The 26,988-nt window shown below is 41.4% G+C and overlaps 1 protein-coding gene and 1 long non-coding RNA gene across 2 annotated transcripts in view; one reads left to right on the forward strand and one right to left on the reverse strand.

The window, feature by feature from the left end:
* The window catches only part of LOC114228140 (uncharacterized), a 35,734-nt gene extending 25,373 nt beyond the window's left edge, over positions 1–10,361 (forward strand). Inside the window, exons 3-4 of the long non-coding RNA XR_003614238.2 lie at positions 8,540–8,684; positions 9,077–10,361. This is a non-coding gene — a long non-coding RNA (uncharacterized LOC114228140). The remainder of the gene's footprint in view (positions 1–8,539; positions 8,685–9,076) is intronic.
* A 4,502-nt stretch (positions 10,362–14,863) lies between these two features.
* The window catches only part of ZBTB10 (zinc finger and BTB domain containing 10), a 31,960-nt gene continuing 19,835 nt past the window's right edge, over positions 14,864–26,988 (reverse strand). The window contains exons 3-6 of the mRNA XM_008156818.3: positions 24,642–24,740; positions 17,089–17,265; positions 16,730–16,902; positions 14,864–16,462 (exon numbers count right to left, since the gene is read on the reverse strand). Of these exons, the coding sequence (XP_008155040.3) occupies positions 16,157–16,462; positions 16,730–16,902; positions 17,089–17,265; positions 24,642–24,740 (755 nt within the window). The 3' untranslated portion in view covers positions 14,864–16,156. The remainder of the gene's footprint in view (positions 16,463–16,729; positions 16,903–17,088; positions 17,266–24,641; positions 24,741–26,988) is intronic.

Below are 26,988 nucleotides of genomic sequence, written 5' to 3' on the forward strand. Positions count from 1 at the left end.
GGAAACATCAATGATGAGAAAGAATCATTGATCAGCTGCTTCCTGCATGTCCCACACTGTGGATTGAGCCCACAACCCCGGAATGCCCTGTCTGAGAATCAAACTGTGACCTTCTTGTTCATAGGTGGACGCTCAACCACTGAGTCACACCAGCAGGGCTCAGGTATTTTTAAACTAACAGCATTATTACTCTGAAACTCAGAAGAAAAGCTATATACGTATATTTGGACAATGAAATAAAGCAAAGGAGAAGATAGCAACCAAATCAACTAAATAACAACCTTCCCATAAATCATGAAATGGAACTATGTTTTCTAAATTAATAAGAAATACTTTGATTCTTAATTTTTATCATATAATTTTCTAATTAAAAAACTGCTTGTTGCAGTGGAAAATATACTAAAGGATAAAAAAAATAAATTATCCTTAAAGTTAGCATTTTGGTGTACTTACTTTTTTACAGTTTGTGTCTTTTTTCTTAATATTTACACAAGATAGCCCTGGCCAGTTTGGCTCAGTGGACAGAGCATCAGCTCATGGACTGAAGGATCCCAGGTTCGATTCCAGTCAAGGGCATATACCTCGATTGCAGGCTCCATCTCTGGTCCTGGTCAGGGAGTGTGCGGGAGGCAACCAACTGATGTGTTGCTCTCACATCAATATTTCTCTCTCTCTCTCCCCCTCCCTTCCACCCTCTCTAAAAATCATTAGAAGAATATCCTCGGGTGAGGATTAACAAATATAAATATATATATATATATATATATATATATATATATATATATATGCTTACAGAAGATAATATATTATCAAACACTCTTTCAAAATATTAATGGGATCCTAATATAATGAGACTGTCCTTATTTATTCCTACATAATTGGAAATTACATTACTTTTTATTTTTCTTATAAATAACACTCAAAAACATCCTTGTATGAAAATCTTCTCTGCTGTGGGACAGTGTCCTAGGAATGCATTGTGGGGCATGAACATTTTAACGACTCTTAAAATACATCACCAGTGAGCCCACCGCATGGCTCAGTGGTTAGCATCTACCTATGAACCAGGAGGTCATGGTTCGATTCCCGGTCAGGGTACATGCCCAGGTTGCAGGCTCAATCCCCAGTAGGGGTATGCAGGAGGCAGCTGATCAATGATTTGCTCTCATCGTTGATGTTTCTATCTCTCTTGCTCTCTTCCTTCCTCTCTGAAATCAATAAATTTAAAAAAACATAAAACAAAAAAAGGACTTATTTCTCTGGGATATTTTTCATGCAGTGTGTATGTGGTAGCATCAAGTAATGGAAGTGGCATGTTTACTTTAAAAAAACAAAATCCAAAACTTTAACTTTTAATGTTTAGGGCTAGATGCTTTAATAAAATGACTTAGAAATGTCAAGCTTTTGAAACAAACACACATAACTAACCTTTCTCACCAAATCTCACCTGCTACCAGTCACCGTGTGATAACCCTGGTGTAATCTCCAGTCTCAGATAATGTTCCCTTCTCCATTTCTGGGAATCTTATCTGGAATCACAGAGTTCTTCGGTTGGTTTTTCTATTTCCACTTCATGTGGGCTGCTAACCCTAATTAACTCATTCATGTAATTGAATCAGTGGCTTTGGTTGTCTTTTTTAGCAAGCCCTGATAGCTACCAATAGAACATAAAACTGGCTGTTCTGTTCTCTCGTCTCACAAAAGCAAAAACCAGGAGAAAAGAGCACGTGGCGCTCACCGTCCACTGTGACCAGGGGCCTGTCCACACCCTCAGCAGCAGGAGGGGTCTGACACTCTCAGAGCACTTTCTACCCAGTGCCCTGGGCCGCACCGAGACCCACTCCCCTCCCACTGCCCGCGATGTCTAATTTCACAAGCAACTGAGCAGAGAAGGCGTCAGAAATACTTTTAGGAAGAAACTTTTTATTCGTATACAGAACATTTTAGGTCATATTCAAACATTTTTATAAAAAAGATTTAATGGGTTCCATAATGGTCATATGAAGATCATTTCAATACTGTACACTAATGTGTCTGCTGAATGAATGTTAAATAATTTCACAAAAGGGATGTCCATCCATTTAAGGAAATCTAGATTTCAATACCAGTTGACAACAAAGACGACAAGATTTTTTTCCCCATGTATTAAATATTATAAATTACTTGCTATTAACTCTCCATATATACTGTATTGGAAAAATTGGTTGGAACTGCCTGGTAATTTCATAGTAAGTTCCTAAATAGAGCCTTAGGCCTCTGACGTGTCTTAAGCAGGAACTACTATGAGTCACTTAGAGTCTGGCACCTAACAGGAAACACTTTAATTGCACCGGCTTTCCCTAGTAAGGACGGGCACAGCCCAGGAACTGCTGGCCACCTCCTGGCAAGAGCACCTGAACAATCAGCTGGGGGTGGGGGTTGGGGGTTCCTTTTTTAAAATTTTGGGCATCCACCCAGCCCTATGGCTGTGACGTTCCTACCAGATACTGGCAGTGGGAATAGTGAAGGTTCTTCAAACCGCTGAGCTCTCTGCTCCAGTGGAAACCAGCAGACATGCCCCAGGCCTTGCCCCCCTTCTCCGCCTGCACTGGTATGTTTTTGTTCCAGGAGGCATGCAAAGAGAAACTTAAAATCCTAACTGTCCTGATTATGAGGACTGTATCGTGTTTATAATTACCTGCTTATAAATGTATACAAATTACAAATATATAAATACAGAAACAAAAATCCTCTCTTAGTAGTGGGTGAGAATGAGGATGTTACAGTTAGGGATTTTTGTCCATAAAATAGCTTCATCATGAAAACGTGCATATAGGATCTATGCTAAGTTGGTGGTTTTCTACTACCAATCTCCAAACAGCCACTTGGCAATACCTTTAGACTTAGGGAGACGTCCTAATCAGAAGTGTGAGGTCACAGATGTCTCACCTTAGAGTAGAGGCAGTAAATAGGCCTCGAATGCTGACCCGGGTGGCGCACACTTACCTTGGATGTGCCATTCCTGACTTCAACTAAGACACTAATTGGCACACCCAGATTTGAGTCCAAAGTCTATCACTTAGTAGCTGTGACCTCTTGGCCAAATTTCTTAATCTCCTTAAATCTCAGTTTCCTCATTTGTAAGGCAGGGATCATAAAAATACTTGACCTTAAGGTTTTTTTTCTTAAGGATTAATGTTAGTATTTAAAGCACGGTCTGGCACTTGATAAGCACTCAAAAGCTACGATTACTGTTGTTGTGGTCATCTTCCATGACTGTTTTTAAATTAAGTTGGTGGTTAAAACATTTTTTCAAGAACCGGCCCTGACAGCTAGGAGATGAAAGGGGAGCTGAGGAGGTCTGGCTGAGGCCCAGGGCACCACCTGCTCTGCCAGCAAACCCCACGCCCAGGAGGCATCTTCAAAGAACCCCTAGGATCCCAGAGCACATTTCGAAAATCCCTGAAGAACGTTATTTACAAGCGAGAACAATGCCCCTCTTTTGAGGTTTGCTCTGCATTTGTTAGCCAGTTAGGCTTAAATAAGAAAGGTCAGAGTCAGGGCGAAAGGCCGCATTTAAGGCCAAGAAACAGTGAAGAATGTGCCCCGGAAGTAAGGTACTCACAAGCAGGCAGTACATTCACATGGTTACCTTAAATGTTTACATCGAGATTACTTTTGGCAAATAAAATAGGATTAAAATTCACTTCAGGTTAACTTGAGGATAAAATGGATCCTTACTTAGCTTTGTATTTATATCTAAAACATGGCTAGATTTAGTTAAAAGAATTTAGCCAGAGCACTAACCAACTTTGGCTCAGTGGATAGAGCGTCGGCATGCGGACTGAAGGATCCTGGGTTCGATTGTGGCCAGGGTTGGTGGCTTGATCCCCAGTGGGGTGTATACAGGATGCAGCCAATCAATGATTCTCCCTAATCATTGGTGTTTTTCTCTCTCCCTCGCCTTCTCCATTCCTCTCTGAAATCAATATACACTGAGTGGCCAGATTATTATGACCACCTGATGTTTGTAGGCAAATTAGCTATAATTTCGCGCTGAAGTTGCTAGAGGGCCAGACCATTATAAATAGGGAAGCAGGTGTTTACCACGACAGTAGAAGTGATTTTTTTCTGAAGATATGGGTGCCATTCATCAGGCATGGTGTCAGATTCCTCACATCACTTTTCAACATCTCGTGGAGTCAATGCCAAGAAGAATCTGCAGTATTGAAGGCAAAAGGTGGCCCACCGAAGTACTGACGGGGCGGTCATAATAATCTGGCCACTCAGTGTATATATACTAGAGGCCTGATGCACAAATTTGTGCACAGATGGGATTCCTCGGCATGGCTGGTGATCAGGGCCGATTGGGGCCATCTTGCTCAGTCCCCATCGGGGCCAGGGAGGTTGGCTGTGGGAGCGCACTGACCAGCCAGGGGCAGCTCCTGTTTTGATCGTCTGCCCCCTGGTCAGTGCGCATCATAGCAACTGGTCAACCGGTCGTTCCGGTTGTTTGGTTGCTTAGGTTTTTATATAGATAGATATAAAATTCAGCCAGAAAAAATGCCCAGTTGGTCTGGACACATTCTTCAGTTATTCAACAAATATACCTGCTCAAGTAAGTAAAGTTCATATGAAATTCAGTAGTTATTCTTAAACTTTCTAAGTTGCATCTACATATCATGAAAACTTGTTTACAGATCAATACTCTTGTCAATAGATTGTGCATCAAACTTACAGAAGTGCCTTCCCCGAGGCTCTGAGGAGTCATAACACTTTACTTCTCACCAAGCCTGACTCTCAACTCTGAAACTAAAATACAAAAGCCTAAATGTGTCCTGTAGTCCAAAATTCATCCCACAATGGAAACTTAAACCTTAACGATTATGATGGTACTCGATTACAGCCTATTAATCTTTTGTTTCACTGGCTTAAGATTTCTCCTTAATGGCAGGGTTAAGTTTGCTTTCTGTGTGCACATGTGGCTACAAAAATAAAGCTGACAGTCTCTTAGGACATACAAAACGCTGGATTTTGCCTTTGCAGTTGCCTCATTAATCATCTCCAACAACGAATCATGTTAATAAAGGCTGGAATATAAGAAAAAAGGTTCTATTAAAAAGTAGGACATCAATGACAGGATGATATATTGGAAAAATTCTCAAATCTGATTTTTCAAGTCACTTCCGTTATATGTGCAGAAAATGGACTTTTACAGTGGAAAACCAGCTAATGCAACCTAGTCACTTTTTGCTTGCAAAAAAATACTATGTCTGCCTCATTTATGCTTATTTTCCCCAAAATGGTCGTTCTGAGGTCTGGATTAGAGTCACAATCATATTATAAAGAAATTGCTTACATTCAACCTAAAAGTTATAACTAATCTCTCAGAATATGATGTGAAATGCCCTGGTGTCAGTGAGCGGTAGTGCTTACAGAGCAAAGCCACCCCCCCTGCTCTCATGAGCGTCAGCGGTCCCCCGGGGCACCGCGTGGGAGGCCCCGCTCCGGCTGCGGTGAGACAGCGAGGGTGTTGTGGGAACTTTCACACAGCATGCAGTAAACCTTACAAAAAGCATTTTGGTAGCTATTTTTATGAAATTCCCTCGCTCGTAATTTTTAAAGTTCAAACATTGAGAACAAAATACTACGCTGATGAGCATTGAATAATGGTTAGGACTTAAACTGGCCTCCCGAAGAGGACACTGTCCATCTCTGGGACAGGTCGGCCTCCAGCACTGGGCTCTGCGTCTTTTCAAAGCGATAACCATGCGGCCACAATACACAGCTGTCTTGATGCATAAAGGAGAGGAATGGCTTGGGCCGAGGGACTGAAGTTTTATAAGAATTTAATAGAAACGAAATATTTCTCACATCTTTCAGAATATGATCTAAAATGCAATTAGAAGAAAAAACTCATCTTCCTTGTAATACATTTTCTAAAGGGAACTGAGTCATTAAATTTATATATGGTAAAATTATGCTGCATAAAATCAATTATGAGATTCTTGAAAGCCTAGGATTAAGCAACATTAACATTTTTATATCAAGCTGCAAACAAAATCTTATCTTGGAGAAGCAAGTTTAATCTCATGTTAAGTGTAGTGCAGGCAAATTAACATTCTACTTTTAAGAAATATTTCTGGCTTTTCTTTAAAAATCTCTCATTGGGCATTAGTTTTCCATATTAGTATTAGCCTTAAAATGAAAAGTGAAACATCAAACTGGAAAAGGGTAGACAAGTATGAATTCTGATATTATTCTACAGAAATGAAGACACAGAATACTATTTACTATGAATGAAAAAAACTTAAGGCCCTGAGCTCTGCTCAAATACAGTGTGCCCCTCCCAGTGTCCACCGTCACACAGACCAGTATGTGGAAGGATATGAATCTGGCACCGCGATGGAGGAAGCAGATTTCAACTCGATGCAGCTCAGAGCGAGGAGGAGGAGGAGAGTCTCAAGCTCAGAAGACCTGCTTTATGAACGTTAACAGAATGAGTTCAGAGGCGGGATAACACACACTGTCCTTGTTTCTAAGGTCCTTCTGTTCAAACAGTCCATGAGTCTGTGTAGTTAGCAGAGATACATACGTGCTGATATGACAGAATAAGGCAGCCAGATACCACCTCATCAAACAGTGTGGACGTGGCTGGAGAAAGAATTAAAATCACGGTTTTAATTCTTCTAAGGGTGACTTTGCCAGGCCGTCTCAGCTCATGGTGAGACTCCATACAGCAGAATATAACTGTAAAGACCCTTCTGCTCATGAAAGAACCGAGACCCTAATTAGGATTGCGACTACAACTCCTTTGTGCGTCTAACAGTGCGTGGTGTTGTTACACAAAGATTTGTAAACTCCCACGAGTGGCCAGTGATGGACGTCACCAAGGTTGAAGTCACTGTGGTCACTTGGTACTGAACGACAATACCAACGGAAAGAACGCTGGGAGAGAGCCCCTCAAAGAATGCTTTTGGGCTCAGAAGAGGAGTCGAAGGAAATTAGTCACGAACAGTGCCAGACGCCGAAGAGGTGAGGAGTCAGCTGAGTCACTCGTGGCCTTGAAGAGGGTAGTTCCTTCAGATACCGAAGCTCAGTCTGTACTGCAGTGTACAGGGTGGATGGGCTGCAGATGGTGCTTCTGAGCCCATCAGGTGTCCTCTCAGAATAGACCTGACACGCCCGACGGTGCAGTATCCCGTTAGAACAACAAAACTTGTCTAATCTCTTAGGATCGGACCATCTGTTCTCATTAATTTCAATCTTAACCTGAAAACCTATTGAAACTATTTTAGATCAACATTTAAATTGTCTTGAATAGAAATTTTTTCTTTGAGAAATTTTTTCGAGTTTATGAGTCAAACTGGCGACACAGGCTGTGGAGTAAGATCTCAGCCCTGCTCCCCATAGAAATGTGACACGTGTGACTGAGAGCCTCCTATTGCAAAAGACTGAGTGACACAAAGGCCACCAGGTTGTCCTCAGTGGGTCACAACGGGGTCACGTGCTTGAAACAATGCCACAGGCTCCCAGGTCCGTTGGCTAGTCTTTGTCTTGGGAATTCATTTCAGCAGAGCCTTGTTCAGGCCAGATACGCTGGTCAGTTCCTCACAAGCTCGGCATTTTCAGGCTGTGGCCGAATAACTGACAGTCCACTGTACTGACACCTTTTATAAATGCAGGCATCAGTGAGGCTCCCAAAGCCTACAGAGTCAATGTCATGGTGTGCAATTAGGGTTGAAGGGCTTCTTTATTGCCAGGGTATCGTTTAACACAGGATACACTGGCAATGAAGGGTCTAGAATTAGAAAGACACAGTTTTATTGGCAAGTGAAAGTCTCTCCTTAAGACTCTTCTTACTTATTACTTAGGCACCAGGGAATGTGGAGGGGCTCCTTGTGTACTGGGATGTGGGGTTCAATGGAATTCTTATGGAAGGTCTTACTGCTTAATCAGAGCCCCCTTCTCGGCTAAAAGGATGCCACCGGTGCTAATTCTTGCTGCTCTTCTACATCTGTAACTCTGGACAGGACAGAAAGGTGGGGAGATGGTGCAGGGAGAAGTTAAGGACAGGGGCCAGCAGCCCGCAGCCTCCTGTCCTAAGGGAAGCTTTAGCAGAACACAGCCGTGCTGTCATGTACAGTTTCTGGCTGCTTGCGTGGTACACCAGCAAAGCTGACTAGTTGTGATAGAGACCTTGTCGTCCACAAAGCAAAAGTATTTATTCTCTGGTCCTCTCAGAACAAGTAAGCTGACTTGGAATCACACTGAAAGCAAACTATAAAACACCACATGTACACCCCACCCCCCAACACGAGATGAGTGGGATTTTGAACACTCAGATGTGTGCTAATAAGAGATTTTTGGTGAGGTGCAAATATGCTTTGCTAAAAAAACATGAAAATTGAGGAAAGGTACTTAAGCTACCGCTTTCCTTAATAACCACGTGGGAGGGGGACTCAGCTTGGCTTCACCCTTTGAGAGGAGGTGCCGTTCTTTTCCTATCTGGCACCTACGTGGAACAAACACGCTCTCACTGCACTGCTTTCTTGGACAGGAAAGCTCTGCGAGGTCAAAGGCCCTTCATCCAGGCCGACCCCACTGTGCCAGCTTCCCGGGTCCTCACTGGTTCTGAAAAAGAGCTCGTCTAACCCTCGAGTGGTCCAGCAGAGCGAGAGGACGGGGAGCACCTAGAAAGTCAGGTACTCCTGTCCCAGAAGATGCACATGGGTAATGTAACACTTCTGTTTGCCAGTGAAGTAAAAAGTATTAGGGTCCATGCAAAAATTTTATGGGTATCAAATATTTTCTCCCAAAGACTCAAGATATGTTTTCAAGGTGAAAGTCTTTTTATTATGTCAAAGGGGAATGAATGCAAAGTGCTGTGTGCGCACTAGCTTATGTCCATCTGCACGGTTCTATTGTTAGTGATTCTACCTGTCCACTCCTCCCAATTACTCCTGCTTTTCAAAACCTCTGAAATGAAGGGCCTCTTGATCAAGTTCCTTGCGTGGCTAAACTTGCATCTTTTCCATCCCATGGCTTGTGGAATAACTAAGAGCAGCGTTCAGTGTGATCTCATTCTCCATCACAGGTACTGAACATGCGTCCGTTGAATACATGTGTGCCCACAGACTGAAAGGGGAGCTCCGAGTGTGCTGTGTCACCAACAGCTGCAGAGCCGACAGACAGCCTAGGCGTCCCGGCTTCCAGAGGCAACTGCAGGATTCTAACCAACACCTTTTAACTTATGCAATAACATCTTACATGGAGGCACATTTATGATCACCGATGAGAGAGAAACTACACACATATAAAACTAGCTGTTTATGTCATCTTTAAATAATGTCTTCCATTTCCTTTGCCATAATGAAGATGCGGCCGTGGACTAGGCCTCTTGGAGGCTGATTCGATTCTGTAATTGCTGTTCTTTGAAATGAGCTAGCTGTTTTATCTAATGATTTAGGGGACCATTACTTGACAATTAGGGTGTAACCTACTTTGGGGAATTGCCCGTGTCTCTATGTAAATACCACCATCCCAGTTTAGTAACCCAAGTGGGTGAGTCAAGATGGGGGGCTGGGTGACAAGTACTAAGCTCCACAGATCCTTCACACGAACACTTGTCTCATGTGGTAAAATGTAAATGCCATCACCTCACATGCCTCTTCACAATATGGCAACTAAAACCTCCGACCCAGCACCTTCATCAGGAACCAGCTCCTCTGGGCTTTCTTCCCGTTTTCCACATCTTCCGCGCATACAGAGTTCTGACATTTGCATTAGTGTTGGCCACACTAGTAATTTCAAAACAAGTATTTTGCAGCAAACAACCAATATTCTTGTCACTAAGTATTCCGAGTTATGCAGATGGTGCACATTTAAGACCCTTGCATTGAGATCTCTAGTATCTGCTAGACTGGGTTTGGTCACTGTCTTTGGCTATGGTCCCCTAGGGTGTATTGGGGAAAAGGGTCCCGAGAGTCCAGGATGTGTGACCCCACATATCCTGTGCTTGACAACACAAAACTACTTCTAAACAAAATATAGCTTGACAGCTACAAGCCATTAGATACTAGCAGGCAAAATCCTTAAGTTACTGGTATCTTTTAAATAATCATCCACTTAATATTGAGCTCAGACTATGTGCCAGGTACTGCATTTGAATATACTTTGTAGTGTCTAATTCCTAACCTAAAGTACTTACTGAATATATGTTTGATGTAGGGAAAGAATATCACAATGGAAGTTCAGGGGCCTTGGGTCCTAAAATTCATGGCAAAGTCACTCTAGCAACCTGTCTGGGAATCAACTCTTTATTACTCCTAAAGTTTCTTCCAACCTAAAAAAATAAAATAAAATCCACAATTACCTTGAAACCATGTTATATGGTTTTCTCTCACCAGTGTTGGGACATGTGCCAAGAAGTAAGAGTCTTTCACTAAGATTCTAACACACACCTAATTATGTGGGTAGAACGATGCTTTCATATTGCCAAACTGGTTGTGTTGGAAAAAAGAAAAGTGTCTGGCTGAAGGTTAGGTCGGGTTCACAGCAAGTATGGCACAGAGCAGCGAGGAAGCAGCTTCCTGCCTTTTAATTCACGTAATAGAGATGTGTGGTGCACTTTTTCTTCCCGTCTTCAGTACAGAAATCAGGTAGTTAAGACAGAGACTGAGCCCTGAAGGACCTCTGCTTCTTATCTAACCATCGAGCCAGGAATTCCATTTCCTATACCAGCCTCCACACATTGGTCTGTGATGACTTGTAGTGAAAAAGAAAAAAGTTCAAGCAGCAATTTTTTCCATAAAGTGAAACATGATTTCTAAATGTTAACTGTCCCCTTTTTGGTGTCAGAATATCCTCCATTAGATATTTTGTTTTTAGTAAAGCAAAGCAAACAACTGACAACTATCACGGTCTGAGAAGTTTAAAGCACAGCACCTCCCATAGAAATGCTGGCCAATACTGCCGAAGCAGAGGCCGCCAGCTAGTGCCCCCTTCATCCAGAACAGCGCCAGTGCACATGGGGACTTTCGTGAACAATCCCATTTCATCTTTGGGTAATTATTAAAAACTGCTTTTTAATCTTGGGAAGTGGTCTCAGCTTAACCCCTGGAACCACACAGAATGCACCCAATTCTGCCTCATGACAATGAAAGCGGTGGGGCATTACATGCCACATGGGCATCCACCCCGCCTTGAACTCGCCATTCTCCAAACTAAATCGTGACTCTCATCCCTTAGTCAAGCCTGACCATCTGGTCCTTTCTGTGATCACCTTTGTTCTGTTAACACCACAAAAACCTAAATAACTAGTTAGTATGTTTTCTCATATTACTCAAGTTTTAGCAAGACGTGAAATTTATATAGTTACTTATAATCCATTAATCTAATACGCTGTAAATATGGGATAAAGTGATTGAGCTTTGCTTTTCAACCCATTCCCCAAATTATAAGTGTCAATTACAGGGGAAATACTTTAATGTTTCTAAAACCTGTAGAGAAACCTTCAAGTCATCATGATGGGACACGTGCTGGTTAGAGCCACTCTGTGCTCCAGAGCAGCTCTCCACGCAGCGTGAGGAGGTAGTTGGAGGCGCTTATATGCACTTTTCTTCATATAAAAATACACAAGCAAAAACCCTTAAAATAGTATATAATTCAAACTTGTAAACCTCAACTACAAAGATAACTGAATTGTACATAAGTCAAAGTTTACAAAGGTGTCCCCCCACCCCATAGCCTAATTGTGTACATTTTGAATGCAAAAAAAAATTGAATGAAAAAAATCAAGAGTCAACAAAATTCACAAGCCAGAAGCAGTTTAGTGCTCACAAGTTTATATTTTTAGGTTTGATAAAGATTCTTGTGTATTTTCTAAATACACGGACAAACAGTCTTGGAAGTTTACATACATGTCTTAGGACACTTATACTAGGTAGGTAAATTACATTTAAAAATTGGTCTTCGTAAAAGATCTTCCCAAAGAGCTTTTACAAACAGCAGGCAGAGAAAGTGTTCTTTTCATGTTTACAGTGTTAAATGCGGATTCTCCCATTTCATAATGGCCTCAACCACCCCTCTCCTCAACCCAAACAGCCAGTGTGCTCCAAATCGAAGTCCCCAGTGTCCCAGGGCAGGGCTTACCGCGGCTTCTCCCCACACGGCCTGGCCGCCTAGAGCTGCCCCGCCGCCGGGAGGCAGGGCCACAGCAGGAGCAAAGCTTCCCTTCACACCGAAAGGGACTCAGAGAAGCCTGTACCATAGTTAAGTTTAAGGATCTGGGTGACTGAACGGCACAAAACCTGGGGTTCATGTTTCTTTCCTCATTTACAAATGAAAATGCCGCACTGAGGCGGGGTGTCTGGTTTGTAGGCAGGTGGTGCAGCAATGGCTGCACAGGGGAAGGCAGGGAGGACGTGCACCTGCGGACAGTGGGGAGAAAGGCGTAGACGCTAGATTCCTAACAGCTGTTCTAAGGGAAACGTCTCCTCAGGGGACTCCTTAAGAGAGTGAACTACAGAAGCTGTTGCATGAGGCCCAGTGGAGCCTTCTGAAGGGCCAGGCTCGGAGGAGGCGGGGGGAGCAGCTCGGCCTGGCCCTGGCCCTGGCCCTGCGGCTGCTACAGCGGGCAGGCGGCCGCTGGGAGCCTGTCCTGTCTAGAAAATGGAGACAATAGCACCTACCTTAGAGAGAACAGATCAAATAAAGCGCAACGGCACGTGTAGGCACTAAAAAATGGTAGCTTTTGGAATCATTATTCAGAAAAATAAACTCTTCATTCTATGTTGACAAAGTCCTAAAAATATAAGTAAAGCTTATCAAAGTTTTAAAATTTGTGATTTTAAAAACCCATCTCGTCATCCTTTCCCCATGATTATACTGCTCCAGTTCTGTTCAGGCCTCTGACACTATATTGTAGTGATAGTTTCCAAGCCCTGGTCCTTTCCCGATTTCCTCTCTCCCCCTTCCTCATTCCTTCTTTTCCTCTCGGTTCCCGTCTATTACGGAACAACTGCCAGTGTTCTAAGCATTTGACATGAGTCTATGCATCACCTCATTCTTCTCATCAGGATGGCTCTACCCAAACCAGTGAATGTTTTCCCCCAAATTTCAAAGCTACGCATGACAGTTCAGTTTCCCTTCCTGTAACATCTCTTCTTTCTTCAGCTCTTAGTTTCTGTGGTACTGAAATTTAGCCAAACATCCAGTGACTGTGAAAAATGAGGGCCAAACTGACCGACAGTGCAGGGACGGTGTGGCGGTGACTGTCAGAAGCCTACGGAACAGTGCATGACCTTGATTTATCTGAGAGGGTCTGTACTACAGTGAACAGGAAAGAGGCAGCTCATGCTCTTCCCCTTCATTAAAATTAAAAGCTCTGAAATATTTTTAATTTTAAGTTATAAGAAAAAAATTCAGCAAATGTGTAACACACAATTCTGCCAGGGCCCCACAGACCAAACTGTGGGTATTCCGTGTTACCTCTGAGACCAACCCTAAGTTCTTAGCATCTCAACTTCCTGAAGTTGTACTGTAAGTCAGAAAAAGAACATACTTAAAAAAATAAAAACATCCAGTAGTATACCTTAGTACTAAAACTAGTTTTTAAAAATGATCTAGAAGGGTAAAGGCAGTCCCTCAAGATTATGGAACAAATAAATTAGGGAGTCAGCAAGTAGAAAAGTTTGTCAGTTCCATTTCTTGTGAAACGCTTACTTTAAAGAAAAAATTTGTATATAGGCTGAGGCTAATATATTCAAGAGTATAAACATTTTTCCTTTGGATTGCCTTATCTAAAAACAATATGGTAAAGTAAATATAGTCCGATCTGTCATAACACAACATAAAAGGCAATGGACAATCATAGAATATCTTAAATTAACAGTAACAAGCCATCTACATCAAACCTTGCTTCCAACTAAACCAAGCAAAAGCACAACAATCCCGTAGTGTACCACATGTGTATTTCAATTTACTGTATGCAATCTAACAGAAATTTGGTCATAATTTACCAGATATACATAAATGATTTAAGAAGTAAGGAAAATTCAACTTAAAGAGAGTAAGTTCATACCTTGGGAAAAGTAAAAAGTACATTAGAGTGTAAAGCCCAGTCCAGTTTCTATGCAATAAGTGACCTGCAGTCTAATAAAGCAGATTTAGCAACTTTCAGATATATATCTTTTCTCTTTAATATATATTTATATATAGACAGATCTACCGATTGTAAACTATGGTTTATTTTAAAGGAGGGGGATAAATGGGATGAAAGAAATCTTTATACTATACTTACATATTCACAATGCAGAACATTTTATGCTTAAAATACTTTTTCATTCATAGTATCTTTACCCAACTAACGTCTACTTTGGACCCCACCAGAACTATATTTTACTCATTTACCTAGAACATTGAGAATAAGATGTACTCTTCAGTCTTAAAAACCAAACCAAAACTATTCATGTCAGTTTTATAGTTCTGTAGAAACTATAATAAAGTTTAGATAATGAAAGATGCATCTGACCATGTAACTGTACTTTATATCTTTGATTTATCCGGGCAGAAACATCGATGTCTAACATTTAAGCATCATTTTACTGAAATCAAAGATAATGAGAAAGCGTGTCTCTTAGAAAAGTACCAATGTTTCGGCCTTGATCAAATGGAGCACCACACAGCAGGAAAATATGCTCAATCTCTATTTAAAAGAAAGCTGAAAGTTTGATATCCCTCACTCGATATAATATACAATATGTTCCTGATAATGTTGTGCATATTAATATTAATTATGTGACATCTTGCTGCTTTACAATTAGCTAATTCATCTATCAGGCTAAATAAACCTGAAAATTTCTACTTTATAATATATCACCCCTTGTTTTCTGAAAAATTCAGTTAATCATAAATTGTAAAGCCTCAATATTTTATTTGTAAGACTTTTGCAGATCACTGAATCAAGGTGACTACTAGAAAGACTGCATACCAAGGTGTAGTGACTAAGGAATTGAAAAAAATAATTGTCTATCATAATTTTAAAACACTGAATATCCCAGTAAATATGAAACAAAAGAGAATGCAATTTTTGTGTTAATTTTAATGGTAAAAGGGCACAAGAGTAAAAACCTGATAGTTCACTTATATTGCATAACAAGCTAACCAAACTGGACATGGAGGATAAATCATAAAACAAATCATTTTACTTATTGTTTCTATGACTCTTCTTTCGATCAGATTTCTGTCTTTTCAAATAGGACTGAGGTATAGTACACTGGCAAAAATAAAAAAAAGGCAAACAAGAATAGTGCCAAAGTAACAGATACCCAAAATCGAATACCATGTCAGAAAACGTCATATAGAACCATTTTATCAGATTAGAGCAGCAAGAGGAAGTGACTTCTAAATCATAATCATTTAGTGGTATTTGTCAACTTCGTCACGGTAACTTTGCAACATCATTCTTCATTTGTGAAGTAGTAAAATTCATGTCAAAAAGGAAGGGGGGATGGAGGAAGTCAATTAGTTCATTCCAATAAATTACCTCTCCAGTTCTTATAAACATGCCCATCAGCACAAAACTGAGAAATAACACCTAAGACTAGAAGAGACTTGGTTTAACTTACGAAGCAAATCAAAATGGAAAATACAGAAAAGTACAACCAATGGGGTTGAAAAGGCCCCTCACTGAAAATCTGTATTAAAAAAAATAAAATTAATAAAAATAAAAATAGAAACAAAACTCTACTAGTACAAACTAGCCTGAGTGGTTTGGTGGACAGAGTAGTTGGGCCAGCTGTCACTGTATTCTCTTAACTGGATTTTCTTCATTCCGGTTAACTGGTACGTAAACGTCAGCTCTTTACAGACAGGTAATCCATTTTCATTAGGACCCAAAGAGTTACTGTATATCCTATAAATAAAAAATATTTTTACTTTGATAACTGACTGAAGATGTGGGGACTCCATGTAATCCAACCACAAGGTTGGTTGCTGTCCAGTCCTGTGCAAATATAAAAAAATTTTGCTATAAGGCTTTGACCCTACAGTTTTCACAGCAACTTAACTACCATCCAGCATGTACCATATTTTGCAAGCCTTCAAGTTCAACAATTCAAATGGTCGCTTCATATTACGTCCCAATGCAGCATCCTTGAGGAGTAGAGTAGGCCAGTTAGTCATCCTGAGACATGCAGACGTCTCCCAACTCGTCCCATTGTGACGGGTGGTTCTGATCTTCCCCGTCATCAGCCAGCTCTTCTTCAGCTTCTCCCCCTTCGTTCTCCTCGTACTCTTCATCCCGAGGGAAATCTGTATCCTGTCCCTGAACTACAACTTGTTGCCTTCCTGGCCGTGGTTTATCTGCACAATCTACACAAATACCATAGCGTCGAGATCCATGTCTTATTCCAACACTGGCAGCTAATATGAAGATCTTCTTACACACCATACATTTGTATTTTTTATCCTTTTTATGCACCTAATTGAAGGGGGAAAAATCCAATAAGGACGGTATAAACAATTGAATGCATTTGAACCACTCATATCACCAGTTGAACCGTGAGTGAATATACCATTTTTTGCTGTATGAGGCTCAGTATCAGACCATAAATCATATTCTTTGCTTAAAGCTATTTAATAATCAGCCTTCCTTAAAACTGCAGGTAACAGTCTTAAAATGCCTTTAATTTTACTGACATTAACATAGTTTTTAGCTCAAAGATCAGTTATATTTAGAGTTACTTACCAGGGAATGTCTTTTTACATGCTCTCTGCGAGTAAACAGTTTTCCACAAATATCACAGCTAAAGGATCGGACTCCCGTATGAATGAGCAAATGCCTTTTTAGTGTTCGTCTGTATTTGGCTACATAGGTACAATGAGGGCATTTTAACTTGTTCATATTTAGAGATGATTCACCTTTGAGAATAAAAACACACACAGAAAAGCACTTATATATAAACAGAAAACTTGCTCTCAAAAGCTTACCCATTTCCTAATAACAGGGACTATTATAGGGCTACTACTGACCTGATTAAAAAAACAAACAAGCAAAAAACCACAACTCAAAATAATTCTGTAGATATTTAGTTGACTAATACTTGCCATTTTCCCAAGTTTCTTGTTTTGGCCAAGATTCAGGCAACAATCCATACTTGAAATCATTTGCAGCACCGGGTAGCAATCCATACTTGAAATCGTTTGAAGTACCTGGTAGCAATCCATACTTGAAATCACTTGATGGGCCAGGCATCAGGCCATACTTGAAATCATGTGAAGTACCTAATACAATTGAAAAATGATTTCGATGTAATAATGGTAATAAAGAACTGTCTTTTGCTGGAATAAAAAAAACATGATAAATGAGAATTAAGATAGAAGAGCTTAATTTAAAATAGCTAAATAAAAAATCCTCTACATTTTAATCTAAAGCTGACAGGTCTTCATACTTTATTACCTAATTATAATATCCTGATTGGCAGACATCTTAAACAGAAAACAAACTAAAGTTTAAAATACAATTCAAACATAGGGGAAAATTCAGTGAAGTAAATCTAAATACTATTTAATGGTGTGTGGAGGCCACAATGAAAATACTATCTTTCAAACATATTCAACACAGAACCCTGTCTTAAAATAGTTACTCTTCCTAATTATTCTGTCTCTAGTGACTACCACCCCAAGCCCAGCTGTGGAACTAGACAGTCTCCTTCTGTCCCCCAAACAATCATAAAAAATAAGTTTTGTTTTAAGACTAACTGGTTTAGAAAAATGGATGAAGGATGAAAAATATAAACATAGAATAAACCAAGATGGCGGCATAGGTAAACGCCTAAACTGCTGCCTCGCACAACAATTTCAAAACTACAACTAAAAGACAAAACGGACATCATCCAGAACCACAGGAAGGCTGGCTGAGTGGAAATTCTACAACTAGAAGGAAAGAGAAAAGCACACTGAGACTCAGAGGAGCTGCAGGAGGCAGAGGTACTGAGACGCGCACGCGGAGAGGACTGGCAACTGAGTACGCGGCTGGCTTTCTCAAGTGGAAGGGAGACAAAAGCTCCCGCTGAGCTGAACTCCAGTTCCAGGTGAGACTCTGGGGAGCCAGACTCATATGGGGTGCAACTGGACTGTTAGGAAGGAAAGAGAAAAGCACACTGAGACTCAGAGGAACTGTGGAAGGCAGACGTACCAAGGCACGTTCGCAGAGAGGGCAGGCAACTGAGTACGCGGCTGGCTTTCTCAAGCGGGAGGGAGACAAAAGCTCCCAACTGCACTGAACTCCAGTTCCGGGCAAGAGTCTAGGGACCCAGACTCATTTGGGGAGAAACTGGACTGTCTGGCAGTGGGCAGAACTCAAGGGCGGCTTTCTCTCAGAGGTGCTTGCAGCGATTATCACGGGACACTGAGACACAGGGGCCTATTAGGGCAGGGCTGACGGGAAACCAATGCTGTCTGCTCTGCCCTGAAACTCCGCCCCATTCAAGCTGAGCACAGAGGCTTTTGCAAGTCTTCTCCCATAAGGATGTCTCCAGCACAGAAGTTCTCCCATCATAGACACAGCTGATCCTCACAGCCAATTGGCCTGGAGGTCAATTCCTCCCAGAGTTACCAACAACAATTAAGGCTTAACTACAACAAGACTGTGCACACAGCCCACAAAGGGGTGCACCAAGAGTGTCCACCTCAGGTAACTGGAGAGGCTGAGCCACTGGGCCCTATAGGATAGCTAGCACACAAAGCCACTCTATCAACACAGGGAAGCAGCCAAAATGCAGAGACAAAGAAACAGATCACAAATGAAAGAAATGGAGGAAAGCAAACAACTGGATATAGAGTTCAAAACCACAGTTATAAGGTTTTCCAAGAATTTTCTAGAAAAGGCCGATAAATTTAGCGAGACCCTCGAGGATATGAAAAAGGACCAACTAGAAATTAAGCATACACTGACTGAAATAAAAAATATTATACAGAGATCTAACAGCAGACTAGAAGATCGCAAGAATCAAGTCAAAGATTTGAAATACAAAGAAGCAAAAAACACTCAACCAGAAAAGCAAAAAGAAAAAAGAATCCAAAAATATGAAGATAGTGTAAGGAGCCTCTGGGACAACTTCAAGCGTACCAAGATCAGAATTATGGGGGTGCCAGAAGAAGAGAGAGCAAGACACTGAAAACCTATTTGAAGAAATAATGACTGAAAACTTCCCCCACCTGGTGAAAGAAATAGACTTACAACTCTAGGAAGCGCAGAAAACCCCAAACAAAAGGAATCCAAAGAGTACCACACCAAGACACATCATAATTAAAATGCCAAGAGCAAAAACAGTTACCTACAAGGGATCACCCTTATGACTGTCAGCTCATTTCTCAACAGAAACTATGCAGGCCAGATGGGAGTGGCAAGAAATATTCAAAGTGAGGAATAGCAACAACCTACAACCAAGATTACTCTACCCAGCAAAGCTATCATTCAGAATTGAAGGGCAAATAAAGAGCTTCACAGATAAGAAAAAGCTAAAGGAATTCATCACCGCCAAACCAGTATTATATGAAATGCTGAAAGGTATTCTTTAAGAAGATGATGAAGAAGAAAAAGGTAAAGATAAAAATTATGAACAAACACATATCTATCAACAAGTGAATCTAAAAATCAAGTGAATAAAAAAATCTGATGAACAGAATAAACTGGTGAATATAATACAATCAGGGGCATAGAAAGGGAGTGGATTGACAATTCTCGGGGGGAAAGGGGTGTGGGAGGTGCGGGAAGAGACTGGACAAAAATTGTACACCTATGGATGAGGACGGGGGAGGGGGTAAGGGCAGAGAGTGGGGTGGGAACCGGGTGAAGGGGAGCTATGGTGGGAAAAAAGAGGAACAATTGTAATAATCTGAACAATAAAGATTTATTAAATTAAAAAATATATATATAAACAGGTAAACTGCAAATATCAAGTTCTTGTATTATTAGACTCTTGTTGGTGGCTTTAGACACACTGGGCCAAGGTAACTGAATGCCCTTTGGGAGCTTCACCAAGCCCTCTTTCTAAAACCATTTGTTTCATCCTTAAACAAATGAAAATCAAGAAGGAAGAATCAAAATAGAATAGTCGAAGTCCCGTAGGATCTTCAGATTAGCTAAAATAGGAATTCTCTCCTCTGGACTTGGTCCCATCTTGACTATTCCTTGTACTGAGAATCCTTGGGCAATGTGAATCTATAATCCTCATGGCTACTGCCACCCAGATCCAATCCACCGTCACCTCTAGCCTCTGGATTGTTTTCAGTAGCCATCCGCTCTGCCTTCCTCAAGTGTAGTTCAACACAACAATCAGGTTCTTTTTTAAACTTTCAGTCAGAGCCTGGCCCTCTGCTCACAGCCTGCAAGGATTATCCATCTCAGAGAGTAGAAGCCAAGGACTCCCCATCGCCTACAAAGCAGTACCTGACTAGCCCTTGCTTCCAACCGCCCTCCTGGCTGCTCTGCTCCAAGCAGACTCCTCGGTGCTGTCCTCTGTGGGGAGATGGTCCTACCTTCAAGGTCTCTGCCTGGACTCCCCCTTCCAGGCTGTGCACAGCTCACTCTGCAGCAACTGATTAAGTTTCCTCGCATGTACACCATGGATATAATGAAGGAATGCTTGTCAAAAAATGGGTTTTCTAAGAATTCATTTCCCAGCCCTAGCTGGTTGGCTCAGTATTCAGTGTTGGCCTGCAGACTGAAAGGTCACAGGTTTGATTCTGATCAAGGGCCTGTACCTGGGTTGCAGGCCCTGGCCCCAGTTAGTCGAGGGTCATGTGGGAGGTAACCAATCGATGTCTCTCTCACATCAATGTCTCCCTCTTCCCCTCCTTTTCACTCTCTCTAAAAATCAGTGGAAAAATACCCCCAGTGAGGATTAATAAAAAAAATAAAAATAAAAAATTAATTTCCCTATACTGCATCTATTTGCAGATACATTAATTTTCTTAAAAATTAAAATAACTGCCCTAGCTGGTTTGGCTCAGTGGATAGAGCATCAGCCTGCAGACTGAAAGGTCCCAAGTTCAATTCCAGTCAGGGGCACACACCCGGGTTATGGGCTCGATCCCCAAGTGGGGGGTGTGCAGGAAGCAGCCAATCAGTGATTCTCTTTCATCACTGATGTTTCTATCTCTCTTTCCCTCTCCTCTCCTTCTCCCTTCCTCTCTGAAGTCAATAAAAAAATATTTAAAAAAATTTTTTAAGAACTTAAAACATCTTTGGTGAAAGTCTCAATTCCCAACAGTGCACAAAGACCTCTCAGAGATTTAAGATCGCATTTCATTGCTAACAATATAAACTGTTTTGTGCTTAGAAAACCACCCATTTTGTTAAATGTTAGGAAAGCCCTCTCAAAAACAAAAAACAAAGGAATAAAAGAGAAAAAGGAAGGAAATCCCAAATCCATAATTATGTAATTTAACTATAATGTATTGCTGTTTGGGGGAAAGTTTTCAGAATCCTAGTGAGGCACCTTGTCCATGTGTACGAAGGAATAGATCACCTTCACATTCCTAAAGTTTGAGCTTTGTGACTCACAGTTCTTGTCCAAATCAATGCCTGTCTTGCCTTTGTATTTTTAATGTCGAAAACATACTCTTTAGTTATATGTTGAATAAATGTTCCTGGCAAATAGTATTTCTGACATGCTCAAAATACTTGAAAAATTAACATAAGAAATCATGTTAGATATGTTGACATCAACTAAATATTATTCATTACATAAAGGAATAGACAGAATAGCCTAAAACATGAATTGATAATCCAAGAGTCAGAATTAAAGATTTTTAATACTTGAAATTCCATGTTTTTCTAAATAACCTACAGTAAAGACATAATAAAGAGCGTTCATGATAATAATAGGCAAGAGCATTCTGAAATTCTAAGTAATTCAAATTAAGGAAGGCTTATCCCAAACTTAGTCATCTCTCCCAATTCTTACAACAATGGGGTATCTTGTAGGACATCTAAGAGCAGCTTGAAGAAAGGTCCCTTTGTAATTCAACCCACTGAAGGATCATTAAGGTCACTGAAAATCTACTGCAAAATTGTGCTTATGATTCCATAATGGCAAACTAAGAAGAAAGCAATGTTTTTATAGTCAAAATTGTAAGATAAAGGCTGGTCTCAGTTGCAAAAAATCCAATGGTCCAAGTGTCCCCTAAAGACAAGTGACTCTAAATCAAGGTGTTTCTTTTTTTGAGAATGAGATAAATTAGAGACCATTACCTACTGAAAATGTGTATGTGCAAATTTAAAACTACGTATGAATGCACACAGCCCAACTGAACCAGCCCATTCTTGAAACAGATTTCTAAACCAAAAGCAAGAAAACATTCCTGTACTCAGCAATTCTCTGTACAAGCAAAAAGTCTTCAAAATATAACTTAAATAATCTGTAAACTACTAATTTCAAAACCTTTTTTGTAAATTCTTTCAACCACCTTAAGGGAGCTTCTTCCGAGTTTTGGCTTCATTTTTTGTCAGTGTATACTGAATTCAGAAGCCCAACAGGTTTTGGTAAGTATCCCTAATAGTCCCCTCCCCATCAATTCTTTAAAAAATTTCTAGGCTACAGAAGCTGAAACAATGACCATTTATATCTCTTTATATACATTCAACAAATGTTCATTTTGCCGAAGGTGCTTTGCAATACATATGCACACCTTTGATGTCTATTTGAAAACAAGCTGTACAACCATCACTTCATCCCTAAACACAGCGTACATCTTCTAGAACTTTCTCCCACATAACCACAGCATCTTTATCACATCCAAGAAATTTAAAATTGTTCAACACCTGTCATTTAACCCTTTGCACTCGTTTGCTTTTTTCTCGATTCCTTTATTCTAATGCGAACCGTGTCAAGTCACACTCGACATCCAAGTGCAAAAGGTTAATCCATATGACATAGTCACATATCCAGCTGTTCCCAAAACGCCCCTTTAGTCCTTGTTGGGACTCATGATATAATCATGACGGACACAGTGCGCTTGGTTGGTCCCCTTCAATCCATGGTCCCTCTGCTTGTCTTTCCTGGCACTAGACCTTTAGAATCTGGACTAGCTGGACTTACGTTCATCTACCTCATTTCCTGTGTGATTAGATCTGGGGCAAGAACACCACAGACCCTGTGCATCAGCTTGCCCACCGCACCAGGAGGCCTGTGTTCTGGTTCCTTTCACCATAGCACTATGTTGGATCACTCGCTTATGGTCACTCATCAGACCTCTTTATTGTACAGATCTCTTTTCCCCTTTGTAATGGAAGACGCATCGCCCTGTAAACCTTCCAATCCCACACCCCCGTGGCTCAGTCCTGGAAGCCCATCAACAATGTCACCATAGAGTGAGGTTCTTGAATTATTTCCTGTGGGGGTGCAAAAATATCATCTTACCTAATAATAGAGAAACATGTAAATTGACCGTACCTCCGATGCGCCTACAGCCAATCAGAGTGAGTATGCAAATTAACCCACAAAGATGACAGTTAATTTGCATACATACCTGGGTCCTGGGAACCTCCCCGGCACCCAGGTCACTCCTAGCTGGCCATAGGAGGGGCGGAGGGGAAGGGGCTGAGCCTGTGATCAGAGGGGCAAGGGGCCCCCCTTCCCAAGCCTAAAGCCTGGGGTGGAGGCTTGGGCAGGGGCCGAGCCTGGGATCGGAGGGAAGGGAAAAATCAATGGAAACATATCTTCAGGTGAGGATAAAAAGAAAAACAAAGAAATGTCATATCCTATGAAAGACACATCTTGAAAATGCCTAAAGAAAGTTGTAATTTTTTTCATGGTGAAGGGATTGGAGTCCGTGTTGATGAAAATACCTTGGCGGCTGCAGCAGCAGGGTGATGGGGCTGGCGCCTTCCCCTGATCAGCCCGGTCGCCTCCTGCAAAGGGAGGCCAGACTGTGGCTTAGGCCCGCTCCCACTGGGACATCCCCTGAAGGCTCCCAGTATGTGAGAGGGGGCAGGCTGGGCTGAGGGACCCCTCCCCAGTGCACAAATTTCATGCACCAGGCCCCTAGTTCTTCTATATTTACGAGCTTGTCATTCTTCTGTAAAGAAAGCTTTCCCTTTCTAATTGACTCCTAATGTATTCATGTAATTCTGTGGAATGCTCATGAATTCTTTGTTCCCCAAAGTACAGCTGATATACCAGGTAAATATTACTATTTACAATTAACATTTTCTATAGCCAGCAACAACCAATTATTTTATATCAAAGCTAATTCAAATGCATTAATCATTCTAATAATTACCATTCTCATGCCATCTATACTTTAACAGAAGTCATCATAATTACTTTTGATACTGAGTTTTAAAATGTCCACCCAACAAAGGAGAAATACCTACCTATTTTTATTTACCAGGTACATATTATACATATTATGTATAATATGTACCAGGCTTCCAAAGTCCATCATAATCACAGACACCACAGATGAAAGTACTTACATATAATCCTCTCCTTTAAGAAAAAGAAACTGCAGTAGGTCCTTAGTAAACACGCACACAAACACTTCCCAAGCCTCAAATCCTCTTAAATTTATTCTTTTTAAATTCTTACTGCACAGGGCGGAGGGGGTTAAAAGGACACTGTAATACTGTTGACAAGTCCTGCTGTGCCTACCAGCATCGCCTCCATCCTGCCCCAAGCTGGCTTCTGCCAGCACGTTTGTGTTCACATTCCTGTCACAGTCTGGCCCCGAGAGCAGAGCACCATCCAGATCTGAAAGAGATGGAGAATAATCTGTTATTACAGCCACACCACAGCCGCCACCCACCACCACTCCCCTCTGGAACTTTCTTTGGCACACAGAGCGGCTATCTGCAAGTGCTGAACACCTGCTCAACACCGCAAGGCACGAAGGGCAAGACATGATTTTCAACCACAAGAGTAAGCGCACGCTCAGCAGCAAGCACAGTGTCCTGGAGAGGCATGAGTTGCAGAGCCCGGGTGAACTGGTACTCCAGCTCCACTTGTTACTGGCTACATAGAGCGCATGTCAGTTTCCTCACATGCATCTACTTGTATCAGATTTGATAGAGAAATTAGGTTAATGCAAACCAACTGTTACAATTATGATGTCTGGCACCCAACAGATGATGACTACTGCTGGTACTAAGTACTAGATGTATAAAACATCGTATGGCTCAGAGGTGGGAAGGACCGGTTAACCTTTTGCTCTCGGATGTACCCGACACGATTAGCATTAGAATAAAGGAATCGAGAAAAAAGCAAGCGAGTGCAAAGGGTTAAAGCTAAAATAAAAAGGAAGCTATCAAATAGAGGTCATTCCCAAGAGTTCATAGTGAACTATGGAAAGGATGTGATAGGAAGCATAAAAAAAAGAAAAAAGCACACTAACGTGTTAATCCCTTTAAATCTATTCCATCTCTTCCGTTTCTCTACCACTGCCTGGTCTTTACTCTCCTGATTAGTGAGTACATGACTCAAACAGTTCCTTGCTTCCCAAATCTAGTGCTCCCACCACCACTCTCTTCCCACACACTGCCCGAGAGATCTTCCAAAAACATCCATCTTTAAGTTGCTCCTTTACTTAAGAGCGCCCATGGTTAACCACAGCTTTTACGATAATCTTCAAACTCCTTAGTTTAGAGTCCAAGGTAATGTTCCAGGTGCAGCTTAGGAATCCAGACTCACCCACTGGCACTGCCTACTCTCTCAAATGAATCACGTTTCTGAAGACAGTGTTAAAATGCCACTTACTGCGGACTGTCTCTCCTCTGCCTTCTATTCAAGACCCACCCTTGGTATCACCATTCTATACTGCTCCGATTCCCAATACTAAAGATTAAAAAGTTTATGGTGGGAAAATATAATCATACAATGAAACACTACCCAGCAGCGGTTCTAGTGCAGCTATAAACCCAAACCACAAACCAGATCTGGTACTATCATACTAAGAGGCCACTATGATAACATACTTCCATAATGACTGAGAGAAGAATAGTTTAATTGATCCCAAACAGTCATGGAGACTCCTGGAGGCTTCAGTAAAGAATTTGGCCTTTTTTTTTTTTTTTGCTAAGAGCAGTAAAAGGTTTTAAACAGGCTGTTAGTCTCATTTGTCTTTAAAAAAAAATAAACGATTCCTGGTATTGTAGGAGTGAATTAAAGGAGGGCAAGAGGAGATACAGGGCCGAAGCCAGTTTGGCTCAGTGGATAGAGCATTGGTCTGCGGACTGAAGAGTCCCAGGTTCGATTCCCGTCAAGGGCATGTACCTTGGTTGCGGGCACATCCCCGGTAGGGAGTGTGCAGGAGGCAGCTGGTCGATGTTTCTCTCTCATCGATGTTTCTAGCTCTCTATCCCTCTCCCTTCCTCTCAGTGGAAAATCAATAAAATGTATTTTTTTTAAAAAGAGGAGATAGAGGGAGACAGTTAGAAAGCTATTTTAATACTACAAGTGAGAACTGGTGTTGGCTTGTGATGGATGAATGGCCATGGCAAATGGAGAAAAGTGGATGAATTTGAGCAAGTTTGTGGGGCAAAACTGACAGGGTTTGGTGACAGACTGGATGTTGGGGGTGGGGGTCATGAGTACATTTCCAGACTATTGCTACTGGCAGTTGGGAACCTTAGGAAAGAGCCCATTCTGGAGGGAACAGGAGGTGTAGGAAGTTCAATTGTGAGCCTGACTTCAGAAAAAGGTTTAATAATATGCTTGGGATGGGGACAGTGGATGAAGAACTAGAACCAGCTATGCCACGGCCCCGCTGTGAAGCAGGCTACTTTGTTTCTGTGATTGAGGACCACGCCACAGCTGCTCGTGCAGTCCCCAACCCAGCAGAGTGCTATCTGGGAACTTCCAGAAATGTGCATTTTCAGCCTGCCACAGACCTATTCAGACTCTGGAGGTGGGGCCCAGCAACCTGAAGTTAGTAAGCCCTCTAGGGGACTGATGCTCAGGGAAGACTTAGAGCTGTTTTATTATAAAACTAGAGGCCCGGTGC

The sequence above is a fragment of the Eptesicus fuscus genome, chromosome 19, assembly GCF_027574615.1.
Source record: "Eptesicus fuscus isolate TK198812 chromosome 19, DD_ASM_mEF_20220401, whole genome shotgun sequence".
NCBI classification, from domain to species: Eukaryota; Metazoa; Chordata; class Mammalia; order Chiroptera; family Vespertilionidae; genus Eptesicus; species Eptesicus fuscus.